The sequence below is a fragment of the Schistocerca gregaria genome, chromosome 1, assembly GCF_023897955.1.
Source record: "Schistocerca gregaria isolate iqSchGreg1 chromosome 1, iqSchGreg1.2, whole genome shotgun sequence".
NCBI lineage: Eukaryota > Metazoa > Arthropoda > Insecta > Orthoptera > Acrididae > Schistocerca > Schistocerca gregaria.
Genome location: NC_064920.1, coordinates 954541592 through 954565439, shown reverse-complemented (window position 1 = coordinate 954565439; position 23848 = coordinate 954541592). Strand labels below are relative to the sequence as shown.

At 42.0% G+C, this 23848-nt stretch overlaps 1 protein-coding gene across 1 annotated transcript in view; it reads right to left on the bottom strand.

Moving 5' to 3' along the window:
- LOC126276148 (delta-1-pyrroline-5-carboxylate synthase) overlaps window positions 1-22930 on the bottom strand; it is a 174656-nt gene extending 151726 nt beyond the window's left edge. The window contains exon 1 of the mRNA XM_049977255.1: window positions 22671-22930. Coding sequence (XP_049833212.1) covers window positions 22671-22817 — 147 coding nt within the window. The 5' untranslated portion in view covers window positions 22818-22930. The remainder of the gene's footprint in view (window positions 1-22670) is intronic.
- Window positions 22931-23848: the final 918 nt, after the last annotated feature.

Sequence of the window (23848 nt, the reverse complement as noted above, 5' to 3'; positions counted from 1 at the left end):
GAGCTCCTATGTTGCAGAAAAACGACAGCTCTCAATCTCTATACTACGTAACTAACCCCAACACTTCCCACCTAAAGTGCACCACCTGAGAAATGAGGTAAAGCACCCACATGAGGAGGAGGAAATTGAATGAAACTTCACTGATTGATATGGTATGTGATGTTATTTTAGTTATTACGAAATCGAGCCCTATTTACTAACATCTCAGCAGTGTGAGGCCACTTAACAGTGTGACTCGGGTGGGAAGGGTGTTTTACAGTCAGGTGATAAAAGTCATGAAATACCTTCAAAAAACGGTTCAAATGGCTCTGAGCTCTATGGGACTTAAATCTATGGTCATCAGTCCCCTAGAACTTAGAACTACTTAAACCTAACTAACCTAAGGACATAACACACATCCATGCCCGAGGCAGGATTCGAACCTGCGACCGTAGCAGTCGCGCGGCTCATGAAATACCTCCTAATATCGTTAGGACCTCCTTGTTGCAGGCGTCGTGCAACGACTCGACGTGGCATGGACTCAACAAGTCGTTGAAAGTCCCCTGCTGGTATACTGAGCCACGGTATCTCTATAACCAGCCATGATTGCGAAAGTTCTGCCGGTGCAGTATTTTGTGCAGAAACTGACCTCTCTATTATGTCTCATAAATGTTTGATCTGATTCGTGTCGGGTGATCTGGGTGGCCAAACCATTTGCTCAGACTGTTCAGAATATTCTCCAAATCAATTGCGAATGATTGCGACCCAGCGAAATGGTGCACTCTCATCCATAAAAATTCCATTGTAGTTTGGGAATGGCTGCAGACGGTATCCAAGTAGCCCATCATAACCATTTCTAATCAATGATCCTTGTAGGCACAGCTCACACCGTTATGGTGCCACTTCCGGCTTGCACAGTGCCTTATTGACAACTTTGATACATAGCTTTCTGGTGTCTGTGCCACATCAAACCCTTCATCATATCGGGACTCCTCTGGCCATTGCTACGGTTTTCGAGTCGTCTACGGTCGAACCGACACGATCGAGAAGCCCAGGAGAGGCTATGCAGGCGACGTTGTGCTGTTAGCAAAGGCACTCGCTTCGGTCATTTTCTGTCATAGTAGCTTAACGCCAGATTTCACCACATTATCCTGGCGGATACGTTTATCACACGTCCCACATTGATTTCTGCATTTATTTCCTGCAGTGTTGCGTATCTGTTAGCATTGCCAACTCTACGCAAGCAGTGGTACACTCGGTTGTTAAGTGAAGGCTGTCAGTCACTGCGTTGTCAACAGTGAGAGGTTATGCCTGAAATCTGGTGTTCTTGGCACACTCTTGAGACTTTGAATCTCGGAATATTGAATTCCCTAACCATTTCCTAAATGGGATTCCCCCTGCGTCTGGTTCCAAACACCATTTTGTATTCAATGTCTGTTAATTCCCGTCGTGCAGCCATAATCACGTCGGAAACCTTTATACATGAATCACCTGAGTGCAAGTGGTATCTCCGCCAATGCACCGTTCTTTTATACCTTGTGTATGCGCTACTACCGTTATCTGTATTCCATAACTTCTCTCAACACAGTGTAAAGCCGCTGTATCCTGTGCTGAGGGCACCTGGGGCACAGTAGTGGTAACTGATCCCTGATATGCTGGATACTGGACCTGGGACGGAAATGAAGTCCGAGCTGGTCCCATACATGCCCTATTGGGGTTACGTCTGGGGATCTTGCTATCCAAGGAAGTCAATTTCATGCAAATAGTTCGTAGAGGCATAGAGCCGTGACTGAAGTCAGACCTGATGGTACACTACAACAAGACGCCAGACGTAACTGCGCCAGACCTCTGCGAAACACTGAAATCGAGCTATGCCCAGGTCGCCGCCATATTTGCTGATGATTGTCAACCGGGATACTAAAGAACGGGGAGTCCTCACTGAGCACAATATGACGCCAATCGTCAGCACTTCATGCTTTCCAATTGTGTTGTGGTGTTACTGGCAGCGCACTGCCAGACAGTAAATCCCTAGTTCGGCTGCTGATAGTCTCTGACCAGTGGTGAGGGATGACACAGAATATTGCAGGAAGATTTTTGGGCAACATGGTAGTGGAGAGAAGCAACGGTTAGTATGATTAATCAATAATTCAAGAACAGTCTTAATCGCACTTATTATTATTATTATTATTATACCGTCAACCGGTTTCAGCCCGACGTAGGGGGCATGATCTGGGCGTTTACACCATTGGTCGACTGCTTGTGGTGTCACTCATGTCTGTCTACATAACGGCAGGAAACTCCTTCTGCAGTTATGTAGACAGGAGTGACACCACCAGCAGTTAACCAATCAACCAATGGTGTAAACGCTCAGAACATGACCCCTACGTCGGGTTAAAACCGGTTGGAGGTATAATAATAATAATAATAAATGCGATTAAGACTGTTCTTGAATTATTGATATTGCAGGAAGTCCTATTCTTGTTCTTGGATGGCAGGCCCAGATGTGAAGGGATTACGATGTGATAGGCGCACAGTACGACGATCCTCCTTTGTGGTGGTTGGACGTGGTCATCAGAAGGTTGACGACGAGTATACATGCCCTAACGTTTCCATGCAGCCCAACATCGGATCGCTGTCACATCCAAGTGCGCCACGAGTCTGGATATTACACGATTCGACTGGCCAGTGCGATGGAGACTCCCAACGTCAGTTGCTGATACTTCAGTGTCACACCAGTATGTGCGTATGTATGATCACTCAACATCTGACGCTGGTTACGTCCGTTATATACCCTTCCAGACCTGGTAAGCACACTAAACACGAACATCACTAGTGCACTGTGGTGCCGTGCTAGCTGTCACGGAGAACTACAAATCTAATCATTTAGACGCTCGTCCATGGCGTGTACGTGTACGAAGTTACATTGGCATCGGACCATATCCTCTGAGGGTTCTACTTTCTTCGCCAGGCCGTGTACATTGCAATGAATATGACAAGCAAAAGAATAATGAGGACCTCTTCTGAAGTGATAGGCAGCTACGGTATCAGCGCAAAGTCGCTGTTACCTTAGAACCTGTCTTATGGCATAATTTTTCTCTTGTAAACGGATATTTCCCACTCAATGTAAAAGATGTGCAGTCCGACCTTCCTAGATGAACTAAAATCCGTTATGACCCTGCTATTTCGAGCTAATCAATATCTTACCCGCCATACCGTAAGCACTGGAATATGATCTCTAATACAAACACTGCACTAGAACCTGAAAATGTGCCACGGGCAAGCTCAAGGCCACAATTCACAATACTACACCTAAGCAAAGCATCTGATACCATCGAATTTTACATACTGCCCTGAAAAATGTGACCGCTGCAGTTTTCAGACAGTGCGCTGATGAGCTTGGAAAGCTACTCGAGTGACAGCGGCGTGTGGTCTGTGTGAGTGAAAAGTTGTCCTGGAAGAATGTTCTGCAGAAGTCCCACAGAGATCAGTTCTGAGCCACCTATTGTCCTCCTCGTACGTCAATGAAATCCAGTCCATTTTGTCCTGCTTATCATTTCCATGTCAATGATATTCAGCTTACGTTAAGTGCCAGTCCTGAAGGTATCGATACTGACACCATTCGGATGAATTGCGATCTGTCTCGGTATTCGCATGAATGCCAAACCTGGGACTTTATCTCAAGCAAAGAAGTACCAAGTAATTTTAGTATTTCGTCGGAAAATAAAGAGTTATGACTCCTGTTCTTATCGACAGAATCCGAATAACACATCAGGAAATAGCAAAGAACTTAGGTGCAACTTTGAATGAACGCCTCATATGGACAGAAAGTACATACTATCGCAACATGCAGAAAGGCGTTCGCCATATGCCATGGTGTAAATTTCTACAGGATATGTAACGTAAATTTGTGCAATGACTCGCTCTACCGAACCTCTACTCTATGGGGAAGCAATCCATCATGGCACGACTATTGGATCCCCAGACAGAATGGCTGTTTGACCATGTCATTTGCTTCCAACACCCAGTTAGTGCTTGCAACACCCAATTACAATGGTAGCAACCTACGTCACTACCATGTGTAATTATGTTTATTTTCTCGACTTGTCGGTGCATAGACACTCCAGTACTTCGCAACAGAGATTAAGCACCTGTCATCTCACCATAATCGTAACAATAAGTCTCACATGTCTAGTTCTCTAGCTGTGCCAGTCCACAAGACAAAAACAGCTGTTAACTTTGTTCCTACTGTCCGCCTGTGGAACAAGCAACCTGCGCTTTGTGCACAATACTGTGAAGTGTTGAGTTTAAGTAAAAGCTGGGGTTTTCCTTCTGGCATCTCATAATTTCCTTTAAAAACATTAGGTACGGTCAGTATCAAACAGTAAAGCAAATTCTCCCATCGTCTCCCAGTTACCCTTCTGTCCCTTTTCATTTCTCAGTCAGTTACACCACTGTCTCATACGCTCTCATAATTACTTTCGTTTCAGCACGATCGTGTTTTCCCGCCTCGCTCGCCCTTCTCTCGTACCCATTTCTGTTAGCGCTCGTAACTTAGGACTATCTGCATGCACGAGTTATTTCTCTTCGTTGATCTACTTTTCAGGAGCGAATATTAACCATGGCTTTTTCTGCTACTGCTACCACTGATATCTCTTTTTACATAATAGTTATTTCTAACTTAAATACAAGATCACTTATAACATGCTGGTCGTAACAGGTGCCGGCCGCGGTGGTCTCGCGGTTCTAGGCGCGCAGTCCGGAACCGTGCGACTGCTACGGTCGCAGGTTCAAATCCTGCCTCGGACATGGATGTGTGTGATGCCCTTAGGTTAGTTAGGTTTAAGTAGTTCTAAGTTCTAGGGGACTGATAACCTCAGCAGTTGAGTCCCATAGTGCCCAGAGCCATTTGAACCATTTTTTTCGTAACAGATGTAATGAAAATTATGCAGAATGTCTTTGTTAGATTTAAATGTGGGCCTCATGGACCTGACTTTGTCAAGATAAGTAACTAAAGAAATGAAGATTTCCATAAGTGCTCCCTTTCTATGGGGAATTTTGTGATGACAGTCATCTACCTTACCGAAAGACAGGTGGATGCATTTCATCATCCTTATCGAAAGTACATGTAGCGAAGAAATTGTGTCCGAATACGGGTCTTATGAAGCGAAGCGACTGAATGCTTTAGCTGATACGGGCTGGGTGGGGCTGTTTATGGCGCACAAATCAGATAATGGAAACGTTTTTGTGCGTTTTAACATCGTAGTTGCAAGTACGTTAGTTATAAAGAGAGCACGAGATCTGTTAAGATGATCCGTTTTTAATCTCCTGGGTATAAAACACCGGACAAAGGAAGCAGTTGTTTTAAACCAACCTCTTACCTTCCTTTTTTTTTAATGTACATCTGACTCCCCGTACAGGAGCTACGTGTCATACTACCTAAATGTTATGGAAATGATTCTGTAAATGGGTGGAAGTTTCACACTCCTTTTTTAACCTCAAGCATATCCTACGATAATACTATTGACGACAATGACTGGAAACAGAAACAACATACCTTGGCGAAATATTCCCACGCGATCCAAAGTGGAATAACTACATTAAACAAACGGTAGGAAAGTAATTGGTGTATCAGAAATACCTTCCACCACGCACCGTAAGGTTCCTTGTAAAGAATGGAAGTATATGTATTCTTAAAGGAGAAATTACGGCTGAAGAGTTCAACAGAGTCATTAATAAGACACGTATCCGAGAAAGGCAGTTATAGTCACGTTCATTAAAACGAAATAGAAAAGGTAAATCCTGTCTTAACGTGGTGGTATTATGACGTCATTTATTTCTGATTACTCGCAGGTGTCTCTACTAAGCCTTTATCTAGCACTTAAGCTATCTGTAACAAAGCTTTGTGAAAATTACACCGAGTCCAGTGCAAATGTTATTTGATGACATGATCAGTAATCAATGGTACATCCAACATATATAAATACAACACACAGCCGTCAATACATTGAAACTAAATAGCACTGACCGATACGTTTCAAAAGACGTTAACATACACACTGTCTCTTTTTCCATTGTAAACTCTAATTGCCATTTGTTGGGAGGTGAATTCTGTAAAACAGATAAAATGTATTTCTGAATATGAACGAATGCTAGAAATACACAGAAAATGTACAGTCGGCATTTGCCTTTGGCGCTAACAACTGAGAGAATGATCGAGAACTTATCGACGTCTTCTTGCAACTGCTCAAATCCGTCTGCGTGATTTACCAGGGTCTTCATGCAGTGCATATGCTCTCCGAGGGACCATTTATGGTCCTTTGTCATAATAAAAGGGATTTCCCTATCACAGAAAAAATTCTCCTGAGCTTCTGTAATGGTTTGGGCGATTGACGACAGCCCTTTAACGCGACTTTATTGTGGTTAATGTAGCGTAGCTCAATAGATCACATTATGTGAACCTCAGGGAGCGCGATTCGCACGATTTCAGCGCCCGGCAAGTACATTCGGTAACGACGGCAGAAAATGGAGAATGATTTACGCGCCGTGAACGACAGGCTTCTGAATTTTGGAATTCACCTACTGTGGGTGCCTTAAGAACGAATATGACAAGACAAAAAATTGTTTTATGGAAAAATATTCTTTTTTAGCCTGTGGTTTCTGTAATATCTAATCTCGATTGAACACTATACGGTAACAAATAACAAATTCTTTCACGCTTTTTGGTAAGATTAATAGATGTTTATTACGAACGCTTGATGAGGAGATAATACAGTGTGAGTCACCTAACATTATCGCTCGACATATTTCGTAAACCACATCAAATACTGACGAATCGATTCCACAGACCGAACGTGAGAAGAGAGGCTAATGTAATTGGTTAATACAAACCATGAAAAATGGACGGAAGTATGTTTTTTAACAGAAACCTACGTTTTTTTTAAATGGAACCGCGTTAGTGTTGTTAGCACATCTGAACATATGAACAAATACGTAATCAGTGCCGCTTGTTGCATTGTAAAACGTTAATTACATCCAGAGATATAGTAACCTAAAGTTGATGCTTGAGTAACACTCCTCCGCTGTTCGATCGTGTGTATCGGAGAGCACCGAATTACGTAGGGATCCAAAGGGAACGGTGATGGATCTTAGGTACAGAAGAGACTGGAACAGCACATTACGTCCACATGCTAACACCTTTTTATTGGTCTTTTTCACTGACGCACACCACGTGTGTACGTGTACCTCACCACTCATGGTAATGTAGATGTGCGTCAGTGAAAAAGGCCAATAAAAAGGTGTTAGCATGGGGACGTAATGTGCTGTTCTAGTCTCTTCTGTACCTAAGGTCCATCACCGTTCCCTTTGGACTCCTACGTAATTCGGTGCTCTCCGATACACACGATCAAACAGCGGAGGAGTGGTACTCAAGCGTCAACTTTAGGTTACTATATCTCTGGATGTAATTAACGTTTTACAATGCAACAAGCGGCACTGATTACGTATTTGTTCATATGTTCAGATGTGCTAACAAAACTAACGTGGTTCCATTTGAAAATACGTAGGTTGTGTAAAAAAACATACTTCCGTGCAGTTTTGTATTAACCATTTACACTAGCCCCTCTCCTCAAGTTCGGTCTGGAATCTGTTCGTCAGTATTTGAAGTGGTTTACGAAATATATCCAGCGGTAACGTGAGGTGACTCACCCTGTAGACTGCTCCAGCTGAATCGCAGAGAAAACTTTTTCTTTCAAAAACATTAGTTGTCTAGCTTACTGTTCATCAGCATTCATCTGATCATCTGATAAAGTCGATCAGCGAAGGTTTTCTTAACAGACTCAGTCTATTTTGTTCTAAATATCACTTAAAATTTACACCGAAAAGTGAGTGACACCTCCACCCCCCCCCCCCCCCCCACCACCAAGCCAACATTCATAGCAACACGTTTCAGAACTTTAGGTGATTGTTCCTTGACATATTTAACATCATTTTCATGTGTGCGTCGGAGTCTATATTCGTAGTACATGCCGTAACTTAACGGCATTCTTTGCACCACCGTACATTTATTTACTTTAAAACTTCATGTTAGGCATAGCCGCTTAACCCTAAATAGCAATTCTTGCTTCAACATAAGCAGCTACTCTATCAGTACGTTGTGCAATATTGAGAATGTGTATTTGTGGGCTCTGAATTGAATGCGTTTAAGTATTTTGATAGACATGTTGAGAGCAGCAAGGTAGGAGAAGCGTCTTACTTTATATGTAATGGAAAAAAGGATCTAACCTTCAGACGAGCATTAAGACGTGCACCAGTGACGACCTTTCTTCAATTACAGTACTACCAGAGGGTTATAAAGCCAATGTTCAGCTACGTAAACTATTTAGAAGTGATACACAAATAGGATACTTTAAACGAGTAACGCAGTAATACTTGCGAAAATTGTATGATCAGGAAAGATTATCCAAATAAACCCACGCTTAAATGTTTTCTAGAACCCTGTACCAGGAATATGTAATTGATACTGAAGACAGATAGCGTACATGAAAGACTGTAACGTCCTTTGCAGGTGACTGCAAAGGATGTAGCCAAGCTCAGTATATGAAGTGTCACAAAACCCAGAGGAAACTTGAAAGAAATAAATATGCCTCGTTATCAAAAATCTCAGTACCACGATGTGACTTCCAATGGGACACACTGATTTTCCACAGGTAAAATGGATTGTCACAGCGAGTCGTTTGGGCGTCACAACATCATGCTATTACGTGTAATAAGCCTATATCCTACGTCGTTGATATATCTCTCATCTACATGTAAGTACATACTCCGCAAGCCACCGTACGGCACATGGCGGAGGGTACGCTGTACCATTACTAGTCATTTCCTTTCCTGTTTCACTCGAAAATAGAGCGACTGAAAAATGACTGTCTATATGCCTCCGTATAACCCTACTTTTTCGTATCTTATCTTAGTGCTCCCTACGCGCAACGTCAGCTTCAAATGCCGGTCGCTAAATTTTCTCAGTAGTGTTTAGTATGTGATAAACAGTATCCTGACACCCTCAAAACATATGTTTTTATATTAGGTGCCTTGTGCTGCCACCTACTGCCACGTACTCCATATCAGCGACCTCAGTAGTCATTAAAAATCGTGAGAGAGCAAAATGGGTCGCTCCGTGGAACTCACGGACTTAGTACGTGATCAGGTGATTGGGTGTCACTTGCGTTATGCGAGATTTCCACACTCCTAAACATCCCTTTGTCGTCTGTTTCCGATGTGATAGTGAAGTCAAACATGAGGGGACACATACAGCACAAAAGCGTACAGGCTGACGTCGTCTGTTCACTGACATAGACCGCCGACAGTTGAAGAGGGTCGTAACGTGTAATAGGCAGACATCTATTTAGACCATCACACAGGAATTCAAAACATCAGGATCCATTGCAAGTACTACGACAGTTAGGCAGTAAGTGAGAAAATTTGGATCTAATGGTCGAGTGGCTACACATATGTCACACATCACGCCGGTAAATGCCAAATGACGCCTCGCTTGGTGTAAGGGTCGAAGATTGAATAATGAAAAAACGTTGTGTGGAGTGACGAATCACGGTACACAATGTGACGATCCGATGACAGTGTGTGGGCATGGAAAATGCCCAGTGAACGTTATCTGCCAGCGTGTGTAGTGCCAACAGTAAAATCCGGAGGTGACTGTATCTTTCAACACGAACGAGCAACTGTTCATAATGCACGGCCTTTGGCGGAGTGGTTGCGCGACAATAACATCCCTATAATGAACTGGCGTGCACAGAGTCCTAATCTGAATCCTACAGAACACTTTTGGGATGTTTTGGAATGCAGACTTCGTGCCAGGCCTCATCAACCGACATCCTTATTGCAGCACTCCGTGAAGAATGGGCTTCATGTCCCCAACAATCCTTCCAGCACCTGATTGAACGTATGCCTGCAAGAGTGGAAGCTGTCATCAAGTCTTAGGGTGGGCCAATACCATATTGAATTTCAGCATTACCGATGGAGGGCACCACGAACTTGTAAATCTCATATTCAGCCAGGTGTCAGGATATTTATGATTACATAGTGTCCCTCGAAAAAGAGGTCGGTTTTCCTCCAGGTCTTCCCATTGGAGTTTCCGAAGCATCTCCGCAACACTTACGTGTTGTTTGAACCTACCGGTAACAAATCTAGCAACACACCTACGAGTTGCTTCGACCTGCTACTGATTCCAAACACTCGAGCCGTACTCGAGAATACGTCGCACCTACGTCCCATATGTGGTCTCCTTTGTAGGTGAACCACTCTTTCCTAAAATTCCCAAAATGAACGGAAGTCGAACATTCACCTTCCGTGGCACAGTTGTCATGTGCTCGTTCTGTCGCACATCGCTTTGCAACGTTACGGTGAGGTATATAAACGACTTGATTGTGTTAAGCAGAACACTAGCAATACCGTATTGTAACATTACAGGTTAGATCTTCCTACTCATCCGCATTAACTTACATTTGTCCATGTTCAGGGCTAGCTGCCATTCGTCACACCAATCAGAAATTTTGTCTAAGTCGTCTTGTATGTTCCTACAGTCACTCAGCTTCGATGCATTATTGTACACCACTGCATGATCAGCAAACAATCACAGATTGCTGCCCTCCCTCACTGCCAAATTATTTATGAATATAGAGAACAACAGCGGTCCTAGCACATTCCCTGGGGCACTAATGACGATAATCTTGTCTCTGATTAACACTCGCCGTCGAGGCCAACGTAATGGGTTCTACTATTTAAGAAGTCTTTCGAGCCACTCACGAATTTTTGAACATATTCCACATGCTCCTACCTTCGTTAACAACCTGCAATGGGGCGCCGTTTCAAATGCTTTCCGGAAATCTAGAAATATCTGCCTGTTGCCCTTCATCCATAGTTCGCAGTATGTCATTAGAGGAATGGGCAAGCTGAGTTTCACATGAGCGGTTTTTCTTTGTGACATGTGTCCTAAGTTTACAGTTCAGCTAAATCGCAGATTATGTATTCTGTTACTGCAGCTACCGCTAGTGTAGCCGAATCCAGGATTTTCCCTCTGACATTGCGTTGCTATACAGTGACTGTTGTTGCTATGCTCGTGCACTTAGTGTGGCAACACAGTAACGGGTGGACAGTTACGGAACTGAGTCGGCACAGGGCGGTCTCGCTCGCTCGTATGTTTTCGGGCTAGTTAACCGTGCCGTGTTCTGATAGTCTAAAGGCTTCAGTGTGATGTGATGAATGCCTTATTATGACATGTGGGACTTCGCTAAAATTGAGTGTATTTAAATTGGTTCTGAAATGAGTTATCGCTTCCATAAATCCACAATGTTTGATCTATCTTAACAGTTAGCAGCAGAGCCTTTCATATTCTACTTCTTAAAAGTTACCAGCAAAAGAAAACGTATAATAAAATTAACAAGAAGAAAAATGGGAAGCGAAGCACCATCGTTTAATATAGGACACCAGCTAGTCATGTTATACACGGAAACCTGCGGTAATTTTCGGATCCAGAGTCCGATAGCCAGCGTCAACGTATGGTGAATGAATTTTGAATTTTTAGTGGCACCTTGGTGTTTCAAGCAACGTTGGACAGGGAAAAAGATATAGACAGTGAACTGTTACTTTAATTATGAATTACGTAGCTGAATAACAGTGATTAGTCGGAGAGAAGATCATAACGTAATCAATGGCGAGGATAGTGTTAATCAGGGCAGTGGTTATATGGATTTCATTAATGAATCAGAGTTAATTAACAGAATCCAAATTGTAAACGCTGTTGAAAACGATAGTTCAAAGAAGACCTAGAACCACGAGAGGCAGCGATAGACAATAAGCGCGTTGGTAATCCGGGAAGAGAGTATGTATTAATGCAAATTTTGCAAACATTAGATAAAAAAAAACATAATGAGAATGAAAAAAGTTAAGAGATTTGAAGGCAGATGATCAAAATTTGTACTAGATAGTACTAAGCAACAACTGAGCACCAATATGGGAAAAATACTCAATGAGCTTAGTCAAAAATGGGAAAGTGATTTGAACAACATTTTGGATCAAATTGTAGTACATGTTTGTAATAAGCCACAGTTTCAGTTCAATAAATTTACGGAAGCATGTAGCACCCGGTGTGCAACAGTCTGAATTTATGTGTGAGGTTAAGTCACACTGTCAGAAGACAGAAGCAGAAGCCCAAGTATATTTACAATAGGAAGCTGTGAAACAACTTCTACTGGACATTGCGTTAAAAATAATGAGGTAGTTTCTGATAAAGAAGCGTGCGAACAGAACAAGAAAATCGGTTATTAAAATAGAATTAGACGAGCAACAGCAATATTCCGATTTAGAATCAGAGGTACAGGAGTTGGAAGAACCAATGGATGACATTAGAATTTGCAACACGCTGGTCACTACCAACAGGAAGTAGAAATGCTAATGCCAGACAATCGTGGGGAGGGCTGCTGCACTAATTTTATCGTCGATAGTGAGCTCGTCAGTGACTGTTTAACGACTTTGGCCAGCACACAAAATTACATCCAGCTATTTTCCTAAAATAATTTAGAACTTCTTTCGCACAAATTTAGAATGAGTCAGGAAAAATTGATATTTATACACGGCACATGGGCACATATGGTCGAGCGTGGGGAAACTGTGTACCTGACCAATATACTACACTTGCAGACTTCGAAAACGCATTCATTCACAAGTATTGCTCGCGAGAGAAACAACGAAGCATCAAAGAGAAGTTATTTTCTTTGCGCAATCGACCGCAACGATGGGTCGGTGTGAAATCATTGGATACTGAACAGTTATCTGGACGGTCCCTTGAGCTACGATTATATAATTAAAATTTTGGTAAAAAGTTTGTTGTGAAAAGTGAGAAAACATTTAGCTTCGTGACCATCGATGATTTCGACGAACTTTTTGGAGCTGTTGATGATTTAAAAGAGATCGACAATGAAGCAGCAGCAGGTGAATGGAACGAAGTGGAGCACGTCGCAACCAACATATTCAGTGATGCAAAGCACCGCATCAAGGTAATTTTGGGCGCCAGCCGTGTAGTCAACACAGCTATAATCTGCCGAGATACAGTGATGCATTAAGGCATGACGAGTCGCAGATTTACGCGCGCGGAGATGATTGATGTAGAAATGACGAGAAGATGGAACTAGCAGATCGTAGAAAGCAAAAGATTTCGAGATCGTTCGTCTGTCTCTCCACGATACGGTTGACAGGCATGAGAAAAGAAGCCGACGCTGGGAAACTAAAAGTAATTAAACGTTAAAACAGAATTATGATGGACAGACGTACAAAATATTAATGACGCTTTAATTCTAGTGTTTTATCTTAGGTAAATGGTCATAAAATTGCAACATTTCAAGATTCATCAAGTAATGCTACTTAAATATCCCAGAAATTAAACAAACAGCTTCGTGAAACAGAAGAGATACCGATATTTCCGTAAATAATGTATACATATAATTCTAGCATTTTATACACGCAGCTGACGATAGTGACTTTGGACTGGGAGCCCTTTTACAATTAATAGTCAGTGAGAATGGTGAGGAATAACACCATAAGATGGTGTTCACAAGTCGAGTTTTTTCATTGTAGAAAGGAGACACAGCATGATAGAGTGCGATGTTTGGGGCTTCTAACGGTTTCGTTATTTTCTGCTCATACAGCATCCCATTGCGAATATAGATCCTTGGCACTGTTCTTACTTCAGTGTAAGTTGATGCATAATCGACTCGCTGGTTGGGTCTTCATCCTCCAGGAATTTAGTTTTGAAATCCCAGCAAAACAAATGTGGTACCAAATTTTTTGACACGTCTTCTACAATAGTTACAAGATTTTTGCACCGAGAACCATAGAACCATGTGTACGAGAGATCAAGGTTAATATTATGAGAGACGTGGTTGGAGAGTCAAAAATTCGCAGGCATACGTAACATCAAAGAAGAGCTGCAAGCAGATGAAATATTAAAATTTGTCAAAACAATCCTTCAAGAGGAAACGGAGACTAAAATTCTTTATGACGTCATCTACCACAGAACAGACTTGAACTTGCATTCCAAAACACATTAATGACGATCTGATTAAATGTATTCATACCAGTTTCACACACTTTGGTCCCAAGAAGTGCTTACAATAGGTAATCTTAGATCACATGTCAGTAACTATGAAGAACTGTAAACTATGAAGAACACTAAGCAAAAACATCACTTTGCACCTCTACAGGCCTTTCTCGATGTCTTGTAGAAAAATCTCAAATATCTTAGTAGTGTTTGTTGGATTTATTTTCAAAATTTGTTCACTGCTTTCCGCTGAGACAATCTAACTGCTAAATCACAGATAAAAAATTAAAAGAATATAACTTTCTGAATATCATTTGCCCATAATGTATCCCTTCAGAATGAACCACAATTTGTTTCTGAAGTGTGGAACTCATTCATTAAAGAGGAGGAGATATGTCAAATTACTATATATGTATCATCCATCATCCAATCCATCCATGTGTATATTGTGGGAGCTTGACAGACTGTTTCAAACATACAGCAAAAGAAATGCAAGGTCTGGATTAATAACCTGTCCGGTTTTGAAGATGTGATGAACATTTTAGCTCATGATAGTAGTGTTCTGCCACCTTGTAAAGTTTTACGACGAAAAAGCCGGACAACATTTTCGTCGAGATTATTTGTTTTCCATCATGAATTGTGCTGACAGCCAAAGAGAGACAATGAGTGGCGTTACAGTAGATGTAGAAGCTGCCACTTGCTAGAAAATTGAAACATGACCAATTAGTGAAACACATTGTGTATAAATCTCATAAAATCACTTTTGAAGTCTTGGAGGGCAAAGGACGAAATCATGAAATTTAGAATTCAAACTATAGTATATTCAAATTCCTTTTTAATAGAAAGACATAATCGCGCATAGTATTTTGAATTTCGTCGTATGGGGACCATTAAGGTGTACCATTAATGCACAGAAAAGACTGAAAATGAATAATACTATAGGAATGAAATTGTCATGTTGTGCCTTTGCTAGGATGTGATTGTCTAGTTCAGTATTCTTTCCCGTAATGTAGCACAACAAACTGATTAAGCATGCTCCCTGTAATGAGTGAACTACGGTGTAAATATGTTTTGTGTTCAGAGAAATTATTTTGCGGAAGACAGTAAGCAGTAAATTGAGTGATGTATATAAAATTAGGGCTTTGTACTAATTTACATGCGACTATTTTTCATATGTTTTATGATGTGACTGAACTAGTTTTGTCTTGGGAGTGATTCTGTTCTCTGTCACGACAGATACAGATCACCACCATGCCACGGCAACATGATCCACTGCAGACAACCGATTCATGGGAGTAGCCCTACGTGCTTTCACCCAATCCCAGCAATTGACATATCTTCTGCCAAGGGGCGTTGCCTGTCTAAGTTGCGAGGACCATGCAGTGAAATTGTCAGCCTACTGATAAGTCGTATGGAATTGATATTTATGTCAACAAAGCCGCACAGAGCGAAGCGAAGGATCTTCAGTTGCTGATTTGGTTCTTTATAAATCAGAATATCTCCTAGTGTTGTGATTGATAAAGATGACATAGCGCAACTCCAGGTATGTTTACATCTGGATATTCCGAATTCTGAGGTAGCCACGTCAACTGTGGGTCACAGATCTAGCTCTGCACCCTTCTATTGTCCAAACATTATAGCTGTTACCATTTATGTATTTCACTTGGAAATATTACGTATCTTGTGTACACAGTTCAGTAATGACTTGATTGCTCTGGTTACGTAATTATGTAAGACATTGCTGTTTGTCTTTCATAATAAAATAAATTAGAGGAGTTACTTCAACATAATGAAGCTTTTTAACAGACACACTAACGAGACAGGCTAGGATTCAATTCCATCTGTAATGGATATTAATTGCTATAAGTAAATAATTGATTAGTTGTTGTACACATTTAATTAGTTTGCTAACATCATTTCTTCAACGTCAAGTCAAGGATTTATTTTTGTGAAGAAACAGGGATTTTTCACTAAAATTTGACTGTTAATTAACAGAGATATACACATTAGGTGATATAGTTCTAATATTGGACACATTCTATAAAAAGCTGTATTTTTTCAGTCTTATTTTCTTCTATACCTACGTTAGAGATTTTTCTTTGGTGTCATATGTACTTATTGTTTAAGTTCTGTTTACGTCTGGTGACTGTTAAGAGCATATAATTCATGTGCCTATTAATTTATCATTCTGTAGTATTTAACCATTCTTTCAATCTGATGGGGCCTTTCTTTTGTGCCGGCCGAGGTGGTCTCGCGGTTCTAGGCGCGCAGTCCGGAACCGTGCGACTGCTACGGTCGCAGGTTCGAATCCTGCCTCGGGCATGGATGTGTGTGATGTCATTAGGTTAGTTAGGTTTAAGTAGTTCTAAGTTCTAGGGGACTAATGACCACAGCAGTTGATTCCCATAGTGCTCAGAGCCATTTTTTTTTTTGAGAACTTCCATTTCGTTAACATTTTTTGTATGTCTGTATCATCCAACTATAAAAGACGCTGGTTCCCGTTTCCTGGACATGGGTTCTCAAACCAATTATACACATCAAAAAAAGTTTTACATCACCCATTTCCCAGAACTTCTGAAGATAGACGTTGACTCTGGATATTGTATCACAGACACAGCCCCTTTGACTAAACCCGCCCAAATATGTAAACAACCATGCATGAGCAGCGCCTATTTGACGGAGGGGGTCCGGCAGCGGATCAGTTCCAGTCATTCCACCAGAAAGGAGGTACACGGGTCGTGTTGTCCATAGTTCAACCATGCATAGACGGTCAATACCGCGGGTCTATGGCGTCCGTATTGTTACTTTGCGCCAGGACGGCTTCTTAACAAGGGAAGTGTCCAGGCGTCTCGGAGTGAACCAAAGCGATCTTGTTCGGACATGGAGAAGATACAGAGAGACTGTAACTGTCGATGACATGCCGCGCTCAGGCCGCCCAAGGGCTATTACTGCAGTGGATGGTAGATACCTTCAGATTATGCTTTTCTTACAGCCACAGGAAGTCGTGTTACGACTCAAACTGTGCGCGATAGGCTGCATGATGCGCAACGTCACTCCCGACGTCCAAGACGAGGCCCGTCTTTGCAACCACGACACCAACAGCGCGGTACAGATGGGCCCAACAACATGCCGAATGGACCGCACAGAACTGGCTTCACATTCTCTTCACCGATGAATGTCGCATATGCCTTCAACCACACAATCGTCGGAGACGTGTTTGGAGGTACCCCGGTCAGGCTTAATGCCTTAGACACACTGCCCAGCGAGTGCAGAAAGGTGGAGGTTACCTGCTGTTTTGGGGTGGCGCTATGTGGGGCCGACGTACGCAGCTGGTCATGGAAGGCACCGTAACGGCTGTACGATACGAGAATGCCATCCCCCGACCGATAGTGCGACCATATCAGCAGCATATTGGTGAGGCGTTCGTCTTCATGAACGACAATTCACGCCCCCATCGTGCACATCTTCTGAATGACTTCCTTCAGGATAACGACATTGCTCGACTAGAGTGGCCAGCATGTTCTCCACACATGAACCAATCGAACATGCCTGGTATTGATTGAATAGGGCTGTTTATGGACGGCGTGACCCACCAACCATTCTGACTGATCTACGCCGAATCGTCATTAAGGAGTGCGGCAATATGAATCAAGAATGCCTTGACGAACTAGTGGGTAGAGTGGTACGACGAATACAGCCATGTATCAATGCAAGAGGACGTGCTACTGGGTATTAGAGGTACTGGCGTGTACAGAATCTGGACCATCATCTCTGAAGGTCTCGCTGTGTGGTGGTACACCTTGCAATGTGTGGTTTTCAGCCGAGCTGATCTAGGCGCTTCTGGAACCGCGTGACTGCTACGGTCGCAAGTTCGAATCCTGCCTCAGGCATGGATGTGTGTGATGTTCTTAGGTTAGTTAGGTTTAAGTAGTTCTAAGTTCTAGGGGACTAATAACCTCGGATGGTAAGTCCCATAGTGCTCAGAGCCATTTGAACCATTTTGTGGTTTTCATGAGCAATAAAAACGGCGGAAATGATGTTTTATGTTGATTTATATTCCAATTTTCTGCACATGTTCCGGAACATCAGAATCTGATGTGTATAAAAAAGGTGCTGGAAGTTCTTTGTCCGAGACTGTGAAAAACTCTGTCTGACATATTCCAACACTTTCAGCAACTTATCGTACTACATCGGATGACTAGTTTTTTCTGTTTCCTGTTACTATCTGTTGTACTGTATATAGTGACATCTATTACAGATATTTTTCTCTTTATACGGGTATACAAAGACAATGCAGAAGGCGACATATAAGCAGATTTACCAAAGTCTTTATTTGCAAGTTCTGCCATATGGTAGGTATGATAGGCATTAATGTCCCTATCAACAAAACTTTCAAGTCCAGGAACACTAGGTACTCCTGTACCTAAATGTACAGTGGCTACGGTGAGCCAACCATTAGCATGATCGAAAGTATCGTTAATGTCAGTACTAAAATTAAGTCTGCAACCACAGACTCTTAACTGGTACGCGGTTCTTCTTGTCTCCAGCTGTTGTGGCGAACTCGATGTTCTCGATGGTTTTATGCACTGTCTGTTTAGAACGGGCGACGAATTCTCCTGTAAGGCGTCGTGGCGGCGTTCAATGCAGTTGCCTTTGCAGCAGCAGCAGCGCGAATGAGCCTCTGCGCGGCTTTGCCTGATATATTCCAACACTTTCAGGAACTTATCGTACTACATCGGATGACTAGTTTTTTCTGTTTCCTGTTATTATGTGTTGTACTGTATATAGTGACATCTATTTAAGTGCTTTATCTAACTTTTTTTTATACAGGTGTTACCTCTTTAACTAATCTCAATTGTACTGTTGTGGACCTCGTAATCATTATCAAGGTTCACGCTTCTTCATAGTTTCAATTCTTATTAAATTTACTTGCTTTTCACCATGCGTTTCTCCATTAATTTTGCACAATTTCTTCTCAACGTACTAATATAATTGCTCCTTACATAAGCGTCATAGATGTGACAGTTTTCAGTTGTGGTATGGGTCGTCTATTACTTCATATAACACCATTAAGATACTTCGAAGAGTCACCCTCGTCCTTTATTTGTTGTATTCTAGCTAGATAGATGTAGATTACGTACTTAAATCGATAACTGACGTGACGATGAACATTGGACAAATATTTTATATGTTACGGAACTTTTAACTTGTTGGCTATAAGGTCAGGTTTACCGTCAATCAGTTAGAAGCTCTCTTATCGTTTTCGGGCATTTACCGGTGTTTAATCTGTTGACGACCGCTGATATTATAAGTTTGCACAAAGATTACGGCTGACACGCTTTAGGCGACAATGAGCAATCAGACTGGTATACGTGGCACTGATTGAAATGTTTCTAGATAGCTGCCACAGAAGTGTCCGTAACATGAAATGGCACCTTGCACTTATGAGAAAAAAGATACCGTGGCATTGAAGTAACTTTTAACTTCGAGCCCAACTTCACTGGATAAACGTTCTGTGATCATGTCTTCGCTCTGAAACGATTCATACTACAAAAAGGATAATACTTATTTTATACGTAATGTACTAATATTGTAACGTTAGGATCATAGAAGATACGGAAACCATATCTTTCTTTCCACGATCATGCCTCATACTCGAAAAACGCAACGATAAGCAGGCTGGACAAGTGTTTCGTAATACTTTTGTTATCCCACTCTGTATGGTGCTGTACAGCTAGAACTCGCGTTGATATGAGTGAATGTATTATGTAGAGAATGTAATAAAAGTCCATTGCAGAGAAAACTTTCCTCTCGTATCACCCAGGGCACAACAGCGATGTGTGTATGTTATGAGGCTAAGCTGTTTGTTTGCGGAAGATAAGAGCTGATTTTGCTCCTTCTGCGTCCCGAGGCAGCCAGAGGTCAGTGCTTGCCACGACGACAGCTGCTAAGTTGTTTTATTCCAGAAGATCATATCTGCCTCCTGCAGTTTAAAAGCCGCTGAGAACACTGACCTTGGTGGTAGAGACTAATGAAGAAACTGAAGTTGCTAATCGAAAAAACGCTGTTTAGCCGAAGGAAATGAAGAAGATAAACTGTCAGTATGTTAACTAGGTGTCGAAACGATACAAGTATTCCCAGTTTAAAAAAAAAAATCCTAAGGGATTACACCAACTGAGATTCGATGCTTTTAACGTCCCAATACCTAACAGAAATGCCAATAATGAGTGCTTTACGGTACCTGGCTGCATTCATAACATTGTGAAAAGAACTGCTGTCATCATAAATATCAGTTGTGCGTAGATGAAATATGGTACGCCGTTACATACTTTAATTTAAAAATTCGTTTAAGCGTTTAAATACATACAGGTGAAGTTTTTTTTCAGTCTTGTAGCATGTGTAAAAGATAGGTATACGCCTAACACCGTGCCTAGTTGACGGATATGGCGCTATATTCGCTGAGTGGTTGTGGATAATGTATCACCATGAAGTCTGACAGCTGAGGAGATTCTGTATACTCACGTGGGTTCTCTCCTCCTCCCTCCATCTCCCATCGCCCTTCTCCTCAAATCTCCCCAGCCCTCCCCTCTCATAGCTTTCCATGATTCAGCAAAGGGTGAAGTGACATACATAAATAATAAATTTCCGCCACATGACGGCTAAGCGTTGAGGCATGCGTTTCCACGTAAATTTTATTGCCTCTAGTCGTAAGATAGTTGGGAATAAATTTGTGTAAGTATAGTGAACAATATCTTGCATACGGCTTAAATAACACAGCCTTCTATGAACTACCAACTGTTTTAATCCCTTTTTCATACAGCGGGTTTCGATTTATTTCTTCGTGTATAAATTAAAAAGACGGCATACGGACGTACATTTCGTAGTAGGAGAGTACGTCGTTTATGCCGGGATATATTTGCTTTATTTGTGTTGTTTGATACAATCATAGACTTTGTTATCATCACACCTTTAACCTCTTTAGCAACAAGAAAAATAATGTAGAAGAAGAATAGTTACATGCACAAAAAGAAATTATTAACGTGAGGTGTTCCGCTAAAGATGAGAGCTTGATGCCTGAAATCTGCGAAGGAAAATCGAAATCATACCGGGAAGAAGAAATGTTGTGTAACTGATTTTCGACTAGGTTTTTGCACTTGGTGCCTTCAAGGGTTCCGGGTACATCATCGCTAATTGTCAGCGGACTCAGCGACAAACGAACCACATATAATTACGTCTGGAGTAATATAAGGTTTTATTTTATTGACTTACTTTTTAAGCCTGTCATTCGTGTGACTAATATGTTGCGATCCGCCACGAATTCCTCTCTTGTGTCAATCTATTCATCTCACAGTAGCTCTTTCACACTACAATTCTCAGTTATTTGCTGGATGTATTACAATCTTTGCCTTCCCTTTCAGTTTTTACTCTCTATGCTATGTAAGTTATTCCTTGATGTCTCAATGCATTTCTGCGTCATTTTATCTCATCTTCTTGTCATGTTATTCCTTATGTTCCTTTCTTTGCCTACCCTGCCGAGAACCTCTGATGAGTACAACTAATTTTCAACGTCGTTCTACAGCACCATATCTTAAATTCTTTGATTCTACTTATGAGGTTTTCCCGCAGTTCATAATTTACAACCATGTAATGCTTGCTCCAAATCTAGATTCTCAAAGATTTGTTGCTCAAATTAAGACCTATTTTTGACACTTGTAGATTCCTTTGGCTATGAATGCCCTCTTTGCCTGTGCTTGTCTGCTTTTCATAATCTCCTTGCTTCGCCCGTCACATATTATTTGGTTTTCAAGGCAAGATAATTTCTTATCTTCGTCTACTTAATATGGTAGAACTACACAAAACAATACTCGGGAAGGACAGATACGTTCGAACAGGTAACATATTTGTTCATCAGTCTGGGACCAGTTGGGATTCACGGAGGAGACAGAGGAGGTTCAAAGTCCGGGCCATAGCGTTGTAGAAAGGACCAACAAACTGTATATGGAGATGCTATAGGATTGTCCTGCGTATTAACGAGACACTTACTCTTGAAATTTTGATATAGTACGTTTCAAGATAAGAGGTCAATTATTTTCTCTCACTTATATTTTGGATATAGATTGGAATAACACAATTAGGGACGTTATCACTTGCACCATGACATATGTATAATGATTCTTTTAGTGCATCATTTTGTGTAAGGGGGAAGAAAATCATATTGATACACTACATAACATCCACACTAAACTATGACCTTGTAACCTTGTATGTACAAACGTAAGAGTGGATGTAGACTGTTATGTAAACATCAAGGTTTGCACTCCGTTTAACGCAGCCTAGCGCTATAGCAAAGCTACACGTATGTAAAAATGGCAAGCCATTAATGGATCCGATACCGTTGCACGACTCTAAATGAGCCGGTGGGAAGACGACTAGGTTACATCGGTTCCAATGACATCCGGCATCTGTGTGCCACTGTAGTGTTCGTTCTAGCACGCTATTTGACGACTTATTTGCTTGAAGTGTAATCTCTAGCACTATTTGACGACTTGTTTACTGGACGTGTAATCCTGGCAGTGCGCGCTCGTACCTGCGGCAGGATGAGGCGGGGGGCGACGGTGCGGTGACCCCTGCGTGCCATGGCGTGGGTGGCTGCGGGGGCGGGGGTGGAGGCGTGGGTGGGGGCGGAGGCCCGCAGGCCGCCGGTGGCCGTGACCGCTCGCGCCGCTCTCCACATGGTGTCGCTGCTGTCTCCGGCTGACTACTGGCCGCTGGATGACCCACTGCTGGACTCTGCGCCCCGGCGCCGCTTTTGTAGCGCAGACCCTTGAGCCGCGCTCGCTTATCAACGGCGGCACCGGCCACTCACGGACGGACTCGGCCAGTCTTCCTGCTTTCGAAAGATGACAGCACGAATCCCGTCCACCGCCAGATGTGTATTCTTCATCCAGTACACTCCACAACGATGATACACACCTATGAAAATCGAGACGTGTGCATTGAGTCCATATCTATCTCGGGTATACCTTACATTCCAATAACCGATTTCAGAATTTCTCTCTCTCTCACCAGGATGAAAATCAGCTGGTATCGTCACGTCTCTAAAGGCTATTTCCGAGAGTAGTCCTCTTCTTGTGATTCTTGAAACCTCTGAAAATTATTGTAGAAATCAGTCAGTCTTTTTTCTTTATTATTTCTACTACCGAACCTAAATTCTATAATAACTTACATTCCTTCATCTACCACAGTGTTCCAATTCCCCTCACTATTAGACTCCAGTTTTCCTTTATATGCTCATTAGCCGTTTAATATCTTCATATACCTCCTCTGTTTCCTCATCTTCTCCTTGAGGCGTTGGCATGTACACATCTACGTCTACATGTAAAATCTGCCAACCACTTGAAGTGCATGGCAGAGGCTATGTCTCACTGTAACAGTTATTAGGGTTTTCTTCTGTTCCATTCACGAAATGAGCGCGGGAAGAATGTTCAAATGCCTCAGTGTGTGCTGTAATTACTCTACTCTTGTCCTCACGATCCCTACCAGAGCGATACGTAAGGGGTTGTGGCATTCTCCTAGAATTATCATTTAAAGCCGCTTGTTGAAAGTAAATAGGCTTTCTCGATATGGGTTACCTCTATCTTCAACAATCAGCCAGTTCAGTTTCTTCAGCATCTTTATGGCACCCTCCCATGGATAAAAAAGAAGTGACAATTAGTGCTGCCCTTCTCTGTATACATGCAATATCCCACACACTTGATAAAACTT